At 44.6% G+C, this 11,751-nt stretch overlaps 1 protein-coding gene across 1 annotated transcript; it reads left to right on the top strand.

Moving 5' to 3' along the window:
* The first annotated feature begins 1,180 nt into the window (after positions 1-1,180).
* On the top strand, positions 1,181-7,614 carry LOC118080119 (E3 ubiquitin-protein ligase TRIM7-like). Its single transcript, XM_060270801.1, has 3 exons — positions 1,181-2,308; positions 3,003-3,124; positions 4,900-7,614. Exons 1-3 carry the CDS (start codon positions 2,175-2,177, stop codon positions 5,613-5,615), a joined length of 972 nt encoding a protein of 323 aa, XP_060126784.1. The 5' UTR covers positions 1,181-2,174; the 3' UTR covers positions 5,616-7,614.
* Positions 7,615-11,751: the final 4,137 nt, after the last annotated feature.

Raw genomic sequence — 11,751 nt, 5'->3', positions numbered from 1 at the left:
TTAGTCCCTTATTTGACAGCCACATATTTCTTGACTTTCATTCGTTGTTACAAATTTACTGACTTTTATGTTTGCAAGAGGAGTTTATGTCCAGTAAGATTCCTGTGTGAGATAGTAATCTTCCAGCTATTTCTTCTTTTTCCTGATATATTCCAGTCTTAAAAGACACCTTCATTTCCACAGTTTCGCTTTCTCTTCTGGTCCTACTCTCCGAGGTTAATTTCCTCTGCGTCAGTCAGGGCTACGGTAGATCAAAGGGCGGTAACTTTAATTGCGCTTCAGTGGAAATTCGGTGCAGTCAATCATCATATCAACATTCTCACACAGAATAGAGCTCTGTATTCAATTAACCTTTACTCAGAGTAGACTGGTTGAAATTAATGGGCGATGGCTATCTTACGTTCATTAATTTCAGTGTGCCTGAGTAAAAGCGAGTTGAATACAACCGATACTTCCTCCAACACAGGCATTCCAAATTGGCACTTTGTACTTTGTAACAAATAACATAAAGTGTTGAATTTTTTGTGTATTTTGTTGGTGTGTAAACATAATAAAGCATAATAATAATAAATAAAAACAAACTGGCATTGTAATCACCTTTTCATTCAGATGCTGTCTTGGGTCCAGCCAGAGAGGGGGTGACCTATTATTATTATTATTATTATTATTATTATTATTATTATTATTAGTTTGTATACCGCCCTATACCCACAGGTCTCAGGGTGGTTCATAGGATGTGATTGTGTGTGGGATGCACATAGCAGTGAACAAATTGGTCACAGGTGAACCCGGAACCAGCACACACTGCGGGGCAAAATGGCAGATCAGGGTGGTAGGATTGAATCTCTCAGGTGTTTGGGTGACTTGGTCAAAAGAGAAGAAAGGGACCCTTTATTCCTCATCACTGGAATGGCTGACTTTTGACATCTGATGGTATTCCAAAATTATGTGGCACTGTGTATTTTATCAAGGTTCTTTTGTTTTGTTTCTCTCTGCTTCAGCTGCATGGCTCTGTGCAGAAATGGCTCCACATATATAACTTTTTCTTTCCCTCCTTCCAGGATATCAGAAGCTTCTTGCAGAGGTAAGTGATGGAAATCTGCAGCTTTAAGATACTTCTATTGGGAAAGTTCCTGTTTAAAGGGTGAGAAACTCACTCTCCGGTTCCTCCTTTCAGAGATAGCTTAGGAATCCATTGTCCATTTCACAAAATCACAGACAAAAGTAGGGACACATTTTTGTGGTAGTTTGTAGCTACAATCACAGACAGGAAGCCGCTCCCATTGCATATCTCTGAAGGCCCTTCTCTGTGAAGGATTCATTTACTCTGCAATGGATAGAAAAAAGGGGGGACATACTGTATAGCAAATATCTTCACTATAACTTGCCCCTAAATATCTAGTGTATTTCAGGCTCCTGCAGGTTCTCCCCCAGACATAAGAACATGAGAAAGGGCCCTGCTGGATCAGGCCAGTGACCCATCTAGTCCAGCATCCTGTTTTCCCCATGATTAACCATATGCCCCTGGGAAACTCGTGATCAGGATCTGAGCCCCAGAGGACACTCCCCTCCTGAGGTTTCAGAGGAACCACTGCCTTGGACCCAGCCATCGTGAATAGTAGCCACTGAGAGTCTTGTCCCCAAACAATTTTATATTGTGAAAATCTTCCATGTTTAGAAAATACTCTAATATTTTCTCCATTTTTAAAATATAACCACTCTGCTACAATACATTTCAGATGCGGGTGGCGTTGTGGTCTAAACCACAGAGCCTAGGGTTTGCCGATCGAAAGGTCGGCGGTTCAAATCCCCGCAACAGGGTGAGCTCCCGTTGTTCGGTCCCAGTTCCTGCCAACCTAGCAGTTCAAAAGCATATCAAAGTGCAAGTAGATAAATATGTACCACTCTGGTGGGAAACGGTGTTTCCGTGCGCTGCTCTGGTTCACCAGAAGCGACTTAGTCATGCTGGCCACATGACCTGGAAGTTGTCTGCGGACAAACGCCGACTCCCTTGGCCAGTAAAGCAAGATGAGCGCCGCAACCCCAGAGTTGTCTGTGACTGGACTTAACGGTCAGGGTTCCCTTTACCTTTACAATACATTTATAATGTTAATTGCAAAAGCCATTCTAAAGCATTCTGCACTTCCTTATATTTCAGAAATGCACATGTTAGCATGCCACCAAGGAAACCGGGACAACTGGCAGGCCCCAAACTGGCTCCAGCTCTGCTGGCCGATCTCATTAGTGGATGTCCGCTCCTTGGTGCAGAAATGTGTCAGAAATGCAGAAGTGGCACCGTGAGGCTTGTGTAAGCATAATTTACAGCAGTTTATTGAAGCAAGTGAGGACAAAGAGAAAACATGTCCGAACTCTTTCTTGTCCAAGCAAAACAGAACAGTAATACACAAACGGAAATTCCCAGCATGCAATGCTGGTGTGTGTTACAGACATGTGACACGCAACAGTCCCACATCTGCCTTAAGGTGGAACGGAATATCCCAACAGCACATACCAGATCTATTTTATTTTGCCATTAATCACTTGAAATGCTTCACTAAAACTGATGTAGTCCTAAAATCTCTGCGTCAGGACCCAGTATCTGAAGAAGTGTGCATGCACACGAAAGCTCACACCTATGACAAACTTAGTTGGTCTCTAAGGTGCTACTGGAATGATTTTTTATTTTTATTAGGACCCATTATTGTTCACTTTTCTTCAAAATAATAATTTGCATACATCAGCTTCTTGCCTTCAATCTCATATTCATATATTTCCTTCAGTATATTTTGGAAGCAGGTTTGTGTCGGTTTTCCTTCAACTTGTTAGATGCTTTCTAGATCCACACGTCATCTAGATGCTCCCTTTTGCCAAAGGAAAATCCCTGCTCCCAAGTCTTTATAATATATCCATCATGCCTTTATCATTAGAATGAGACACCTGCCCTGTCAGAAAGCTCCTTGCATTGGAAGGATGTTGGCTTGACTTTGTTCTTTTCCCCCCAGGTCTCAGGGGAAGGAGAACTTAGAGGATCCTCCTGTGGCTTTTCCTCCTGCCCTGAAGTGGAGGATCTGGGACTTCTGTGATATTCATCCCTTCCTGGAGGCTGTCATGAAGAAATTCAGAGGTAGTAAAGAAGGGCTGAAAGGATTGTTAGCTGGATGTTTCGAAATGTTCACGACAAGCTCCAGGTCATAGGGAATATTAGCCAAGCCAGGAAAATAGAAGGCTTATTTATTTATTCTCTTTCAATATCTAGAAGCCGCACTTTCATATGTAGATGACTGATTTTACTTAGGCAATTGAAAGGGGACGGTAAACCCTTCTTGCTGGGATCTTCGGGGAGCCTCCCAGATTCCAGTCAGCAAGGTTAAGGGTGTTTGAAAGCTTTTGCCATGAAGGGTTTAGCCACCACACAAATTGCTTTTAAGACCTCGGCCATGCTTATTGGGCTCTGAGAGGCTCCTGCGAAATCTCATGGGGCCGTCTTGAGATCTCAAATGGCAGGGGTGATTCTAGGGGTTTTCTGACTTTGTACAATTTGCCTTATTCTCATTACCCAGGAATGTAAAGGGAGCCCTGACCATTAGATCCAGTCGTGACCGACTCTGGGGTTGCGTGCTCATCTCGCATTATTGGCCGAGGGAGCCGGCGTACAGCTTCCAGGTCATTTGGCCAGCATGACAAAGCCACTTCTGGCGAACCAGAGCAGCACATGGAAACGCCATTTACCTTCCCGCTGTAGCGGTTCCTATTTATCTACTTGCACTTTGGCATGCTTTCGAACTGCTAGGTGGGCAGGAGCTGGGACCAAGCAACGGGAGCTCACCCCGTCGTGGGGATTCAAACTGCCGACTTCCTGACCGGCAAGCCCTAGGCGCTGTGGTTTAACCCACAGCGCCACTCGCGTCCCTCCCCCAGGAATGTAACCCTCCCTTAAGTTGCGAGTTGTACTTGACCTCTGCACATCTCTCAGCCAGACTTTGGGTGATTTCACACATCTCACCCATTTCCCAAGTAGCCTCACCTACAGCTTTTCAGGCATTTCTTCTGTCCCTTTGGCCGTGAGATTGATGTAAGGGGGGGCAGGAGGAGGGGAGCTGTCAAAGAGCGAGCCAGGAGCAGGGGGGGACTGGGGTTGAGGCCTTCCATCCTGGAACATCTGGATCTTCTTGTTGAAGGGGACTCTCCTTCCTTGGAGGTTTTTAATCAGACGTTGGGATGGTCATGTGGCATGGATGCTTTAGTTGAGATTCCAGCATTGCAGCGGGTTGGACTAGATGACCCTTGGGGTCCCTTCCGACTCTACAATTATACAATGTGCTTTCAGGAATACCAAGTAGGACATTGCACATGGGGGATGGGGAAGCCTAACCACTTTCTTGCCTTTTATACACTACCTGGAAGGATGGAATATAACATTATTTAAATATACAACTGAAACTTGAATGGTGGTTACAAGGAGGGTGAGAGCACCCGCTGCCAGTTTTACCTGGCCTGTCAAGCATGTTCTGCCATATGAGGTAAAAGATTGATGTGAATGAGGGAGTCCCTGCTTTGACTCCCTTCTGCCATGAACGGTGGGGGTGGCCTTAGACAAGCCAGTCTCTCAGCCTCAGTCCTCCCATCTGAAAAAAATAGGAATAGTAAATTTGAGTTAACTTACAGGGTCCTTGCAACGGTTCTATGTAGATAATGTGTCTTAAGTACTTCAAACACTTGAAATAACAGCAAATGTTTCAAGAATCCTTATTAAGAACTTGATGAACATCCTTCTCTCGAATGCAGAGCCATGGAGTCCCTGTTCGTTTCAGAGGGGATGCTATTTCTGTCATGTGCCTAAAGAAAAGTCAGCTCTCAGTTGACATTGTTTTTCTTCTCCTTCCTCATCTGCCCCCACAGAAAACGTAACTTTGGATCCAGACACAGCAAATCATTACCTCATCCTGTCTGAGGATCGAAAGAGAGTGATTCGGGGGAAAGTCTACCAAGACCTGCCAAACAACCCTGAGAGATTTGACATGCGTGGCTATGTGCTGGGATGTGAGGGGTTCACATCAGGCAGACATTTCTGGGAGGTCACTGTGGGAAGAGAGGAGAGATGGGGGGTGGGGGTTGCCAGAAGATCTATAAAGAGGAAGTGTCTTTTCTCTTTTGCTCCTAGGGAAAGGAGTCGGGTAAAAGAGTGTCAAGAGATGGCAAACAACCCTGAGAGATTTGACACACATGTCTATGTGCTGGCATGTGAGGCGTTCAAGGAAGACAGATATTTCTGGGAGTTGATTTTGATGAGAGAGGGGGAATGGGCCATGGGGGTGGCCAGAGAGTCTGTGAAGAGGAAAGGCAATTTAATCCCTGGTCCTAAGGAAGGGGTTTGGCGCATAGGGAAGTGGGGTGATCAATACAGGGTCTCCACCCACGATGGGCACCCTGTTTCGATGCTGGGTGGGGAGCCCAAGAGGATCCGAGTGGCCCTGAACTGTGAAGGGGGACGGGTGTCCTTTTACGATGCAGATACAGCAGATCTCCTTTGCACATTCCCGGCAGCCTCCTTCTCAGGAGAGACCCTCCAGCCCTTCTTTTACATGTTTGCCAGAGGCCACCTGACAGTCTCTTGAGTGTAGAGACAGACAAGTTCCCCAGTTCCCTGCTTTTCAGTGCCAGCAGTCCTAAATCATCAGAGAGATGCACAACATCAAAGCGCTTCAGGAGCCCTGACCCAGACAACAAAGCAATAAATCACAGAGGCAATTAAGCACAGACAAAAGTATTTTACTACCGGGTCAAAAGCATAATGGTTCCCATTTACAGTGTTTGTATCCTTAAGCGTTTGTTAGTTAGAGTTTTCCAGGCTTTGCTTTTCGCGACCCGCAATGCCCTGCTCTTCCCTCTCTTGCATTCTGTCGGCTTGCCAGATAAATGCAGACTAAACATAGTTTTTATACAGCTTCTGTTAGAACAGAAGCAGCTCCTCTCGCAGATGTGGCCTTGACGAAAGGTCCAGCTTTCTGAATCCTCTGGAATCTTCGAGAACTTTCAGTTAGTTCTGGAAAGAATGAACATGAAATTCTCCGTAACGTGAAATTCCATTACCTGAAGGCAATGTATCTAGATGTATGACTGCATATGTTTTTAGAGATCACCTCTTATCCTTTTGTGTAACATGTCTGAACAAATGTTCCATGTGTTAACCTGCTTGAGTTTATTAAATATGCTTCTTCTTGTTGCTCCTACCGTATGTTATTTCAGACTCGGTGGTGTAATAGCCCCATCCACCCCACATGACACCCCCCCCCCGGATATAAACAGGGTGATATCCCATCTGATCCCCACAGCAATAGTTTGCCACACCACCCCCACTTTGTTACTTAACCATTTTGTTGTAAGAATAACAGATGCTCACAATGTTTCCATGAACAAAGAGGGGACACTAAGTATCTGTATATACCCCGTATGTTCCAGCTTCCGACTAACACTGTCTGTATTCTTTGTTCCCTTTGTTTTATTATATTCTTGTTTTAATGCATGCACTGTAATCAAATATACCATGCCATGTCCTGTTTTCATAAAATTTTATCCTTTGTATAAAACCTGTATCTCCTTGTAACCAAATTATAAGGAAACTTGGTTTCACGCTGGCTGCTACTGTTGTCAAAATGTATTCTCCAGCGCCACCTACTGGGTCTACAATGAAGACACATGAATATACAAGTTTAGAATATTTTACTGTATTGAAATAAAGGTATCTGAAGAAGTGTGCATGCACACGAAAGCTCATACCAAAATAAAAAACTTAGTTGGTCTTTAAGGTGCTGCTGGAAGGAATTTTTAAATTTTGTTTCGACTATGTCAGACCAACACGGCTACCTACCTGTAACTGAAATAAAGGAAACACTGATTAGGACCAAAATAAAACAATTCCTTCCAGTAGCACCTTAGAGAGCAACTAAGTTTGTCATTGGTATGAGCTTTCGTGTGCATGCAACACGTGTGATTAGGACATCACACCCACACTGATTAGCGGCTCCCAATCTCCTGTCTCATCTTCAGACAGTTCCATTGTTTTCCTGTAGATACAGTGGTGCCTCACTAGACGAACGCCCTGTAAGTCAATTTTTTCGCTTAACAAATCTATTTTTCGAGTGAAGGTTGCCTCGCTAGACGAATTCGCTTTACAAAAAATGTGTCTAGCAAATCGCGGTTTCCCATAGGAATGCATTGAAATTCAATTAATGCGTTCCTATGGGCAAAAAATAAAAATAAAAAAATTCAATGCATTCCTATGGGATTTGCTAGATGAATTTTTCGTTATAAGAATTGACCCGTGGAATGAATTAAATTCATCTAGCGAGGCACCACTGTATAGGAAAAACAAATTAACACTTGTCAAATACAACCCAAACACTTCTTGTATACCGTAGCAATCACAAACTAACACCACCATTTGACCCTTCCTCAACACACCACTTACCTGTGAAAAATCCTCTTCAACATATTTTGCAGCCGTGCCTCTTCTGACATCTACTGTATAGAGATTGAAGGGTATAAATGTAAAGGATATCTTTTGTTCAGGGTTCCTCCTCCAACGCCTGCAGCGTGAGTGGGAACCCTGTTGCCAACAGCTGTTCCCCCCCCCTTAATAATAAAGATCATGCTTAATCAGCTGCCTTGCTTTCTCTAATTCTGGTTTGGTCTCTGTCATTTTCCTACCAGAAAGGAGCATTCAAGTTTGCTCTCTCCGGAGGTTTTGGACTTCCTACCGGAGTCAGAACCCCTTCAACTGGGGAGACAATCAGCTTCCTATCTCAATTTCAACCCGTGCCAAGCGGATGGGGTATCACACATAAGGAGAGGCACTTCATTTCCACATTTCTGCCATAGTCCTGCCACCCAAATGCTGATTCTCAAATGGGAAGAGAAAGTGAAGGCAGCGGGTCTTTCTAATCTCCTTTGAGCTCTATGGAGCGAAGAGGAAATTAAAGCTACAGCCCTGGGCCCACTTCCCTGGGAGCAAGTCCCTTTGAACTTAATGGGATTTACTTCTGAGTAGACATAGGAGTGCTGATGTTTTTATAGATTGAGGGAAAGGATTAGCTCCCAGGTTTTGGTGATTCTCCTCTTCACACAGCACATAGTGTGGTGTTGGCCACTAACTTGCACACCCTCTTAAAGGCAAAATAAAAAAATTATTGAAAAAGATAACAGAAGTCACCAGACCCATATATTGAAAGAGCGGTTGCCGACAACAAACTTAGGTAAAGGTAAAGGGACCCCTGACCATTAGGTCCAGTTGTGGCCAACTCTGGGGTTGTGGTGCTCATCTCGCATTATTGGCCGAGGGAGCTGGCGTTTGTCCGCAGACAGCTTCCGGGTCATGTGGCCAGCATGACAAAGCCGCTTCTGGCAAACCAGAGCAGCGCACAGAAATGCCATTTACCTATTTATCTACTTCCACTTTGATGTGCTTTAGAACTGCTAGGTGGGCAGGAACTGGGACCGAGCAACGGGAGCTCACCCCATCATGGGAATTCAAACCGCCGACCTGATTGGCAAGCCCTAGGTTCTGTGGTTTAACCCACAGCGCCACCCATGCCCCATGACTTAGGTGGTCTCAAAGGTGCTACTGAACAATTTTTGGAAGGATTCTTTTAAGGACTTTTTTTAGGGAAATTTTTTTTTAGACTTGATTCTTTTGGAGGATTTTTTTTCTGGAAGAGTTTTTTATTATCTTTTTTGAGATTTTTTAATGTATTTTTCTATTTTGACTACAGCAGACCAACACAGCTACCTACGGTACCTGCCTCTTAAAGGCAGTGAGACAAAGGAGGGTTTGAGACCCGAAGCCCTTTCCTGTTGTTCACCTACACAGCTTCAGCTTATTCAGAGGTAGACTGCTCTGTGGTGCAAAGAGGAAATAATTGCTGCAGCCTTGTGCCCACTTTCTCCCCCACCCTCACCCCACCAATCAAAAGCCTTATTATTATTATTATTATTATTAAATGATATATTTCCCCCCAAGAGCACAGAGGGGCTGGAGATGGGAGGAGTGGGTGGACAGGACTGGGAAGACGCTGGACCTGAAGAGCAGCTTAGAAATCCCCCAGCCTAATGGTCCCGTGGGAATGTGCATCACAGGGGAGGGTTGGGCTCCAGCTGAGATTCTCCTTGGAGTCTGAACTTCTGTGTCTTGCAGCTGGAAAAGGGTGTGTGAGTTTGAGCAGTTGGGTGGGAGGGGCTTGCAAGATTCAGATTCTTTCACTAGCTTTGGAATGAGTCTGAGGCTGACATGAAGCTCATAAAAAACTCGCTTCCTCCACCTCTTCTTGGAAAGTGGCACCTTAAATCGGCAGCCAGGAATTACGCCCTTTCTTTTTGAAATATAAACGCCCATGCCCCAAAGATTCTGTTTTCCAGCTAACCCGCCTCACTCTCTTCAGACAGCAGTGATTTCGAGCCATCGGGTCTGAATTTCCCGGAAAGGAAACACGCCCATTTGCAGACGCAAACGAGAGAAAACGAAACCAACTCTCGCTCTCTCTTCCTGGCGAGGCAGCAGCTATGGCTGCTTCTGGGGGTCCCGTGCAGGATCTCTGCGAAGAAGCCACTTGCCCCATCTGCCTGGAGTATTTCAGGGATCCTGTGATCATTCCAGCCCCTTCATGGATCAATGCCTTGTCGTGGCGAAGGGGCTTGAATAACTCAGAGAAGCTATGAGCTATGCCATGCAGGGCCACCCAAGATGGACAGGTCATAGTGGAGAGTTTTGACTAAACGTGATCCACCTGGAGAAGGAACTGGCAAGCCACTCCAGTATCCCTGCCAAGAAAACTCCATGGACAAAGACAACAGGCATATAAAAGTTATGACGCTGGAAGATGAGCCCCTCAGGTCGGAAGGCGTCCAACATGCTACTGAGGAAGAGCGGAGGACAAGTACAAGTAGATTCAGAGCTAATGAAGCGGCTGGGCCAAAGCCGAAAGGACGCTCAGTTGCGGATATGCCTGGAAGCGAAAGGAAAGTCCGATGCTGTAAAGAAAAATATTGCATAGGAACCTGGAATGTAAGAACCATGAGTGGAGGTAAGCTGGATGTGGTCAAAAATGAGATGACAAGAATAAATATCGACATCCTGGGCATCAGTGAACTAAAATGGAAGGGAATGGGCGAATTCAGTTCGGGTGACTATCATATCTACTACTGTGGGCAAGAATCCTGTAGCAGAAATGGAGTGGCCCTCATAGTCAACAAAAGAGTGGCAAAAGCTGTAATGGGATGCAATCTCAAAAATGACAGAATGATCTCGATACGAATCCAAGGCAGACCTTTTAACATCACAGTAATCCAAGTTTATGCACCAACTACCGGTGCTGAAGAAAGTGAAATTGACCAATTCTATGAAGACCTACAACAACTTCTAGAAATGACACCAAAGAAGGATGTTCTTCTCATTACAGGGGATTGGAATGCTAAAGTAGGGAATCAAGAGATAAAAGGAACAACTGGCAAGTTTGGCCTTGGAGTTCAAAATGAAGCAGGGCAAAGGCTAATAGAGTTCTGTCAAGAGAACAAGCTGGTCATCACAAACACTCTCTTCCAACAACACAAGAGACGACTCTACACATGGATATCACCAAATGGGCAGCATCGAAATCAGATTGATTATATTCTCTGCAGCCAAAGATGGAGAAGCTCTATACAGTCAGCAAAAACAAGACCTGGAGCTGACTGTAACTCAGATCATCAGCTTCTTATAGCAAAATTCCAGCTTAAACTGAAGAAAGTAGGAAAAACCACTGGGCCAGTAAGATACAATCTGAATCAAATCCCTTATGAATACACAGTGGAAGTGAGGAACAGGTTTAAGGATTTAGATTTGGTGGACAGAGTGCCTGAAGAACTATGGATGGAGGCTCGTAACATTATACAGGAGGCAGCAACGAAAACCATCCCAAGGAAAAGGAAATGCAAGAAAGCAAAATGGCTATCCAACGAGGCCTTACAAATAGCGGAGGAGAGGAGGCAAGCAAAATGCAAGGGAGATAGGGAAAGATACAGGAAACTGAATGCAGATTTCCAAAAAACAGCAAGGAGAGACAAGAGGGTCTTCTTAAATGAGCAATGCAAAGAAATAGAGGAAAACAATAGAATGGGGAAAACCAGAGATCTGTTCAAGAAAATTGGAGATATGAAAGGAACATTTCGTACAAAGATTACCATAATCAAGGACAAAAGTGGTAAGGACCTAACAGAAGCAGAAGACATCAAGAAGAGGTGGCAAGAATACACAGAGGAATTATACCAGAAAGATATGGAGGTCTCATACACCCCAGGTAGTGTGGTTGCTGACCTTGAGCCAGACATCTTGGAGAGTGAAGTCAAATGGGCCTTAGAAAGCATTGCTAATAACAAGGCCAGTGGAAGTGATGACATTCCAGCTGAACTATTTAAAATTTTAAAAGATGATGCTGTTAAGGTGCTACACCCAATATGCCAGCAAGTTTGGAAAACTCAGCAATGGCCAGAGGATTGGAAAAGATCAGTCTACATCCCAATTCCAAAGAAGGGCAGTGCCAAAGAATGCTCCAACTACCGCACAATTGCGCTCATTTCACACGCTAGCAAGGTTATGCTTAAAATTCTACAAGGCAGGCTTAGGCAGTATGTGGACCGAGAACTCCCAGAAGTGCAAGCTGGATTTCGAAAGGGCAGAGGAACCAGAGACCAAATAGCAAACATGCGCTGGATTATGGAGAA

This window comes from Zootoca vivipara, chromosome 2, assembly GCF_963506605.1.
Source record: "Zootoca vivipara chromosome 2, rZooViv1.1, whole genome shotgun sequence".
NCBI classification, from domain to species: Eukaryota; Metazoa; Chordata; class Lepidosauria; order Squamata; family Lacertidae; genus Zootoca; species Zootoca vivipara.
Note: the sequence above shows the minus strand (reverse complement) of the source record. Positions and strands in the feature narration are given on the sequence as shown.

Excerpts from the sequence above, each read along its gene's own strand:
- LOC118080119 (XM_060270801.1), top strand. The coding sequence starts at position 2,175 with ATGCCACCAAGGAAACCGGGACAACTGGCAGGCCCCAAACTGGCTCCA. Across the intron at positions 2,309-3,002 it reads AGTGGCACCGTGAGGCTTGT|GTCTCAGGGGAAGGAGAACT; the intron begins GTAAGCATAATT and ends TTTTCCCCCCAG. Across the intron at positions 3,125-4,899 it reads TGTCATGAAGAAATTCAGAG|AAAACGTAACTTTGGATCCA; the intron begins GTAGTAAAGAAG and ends CTGCCCCCACAG.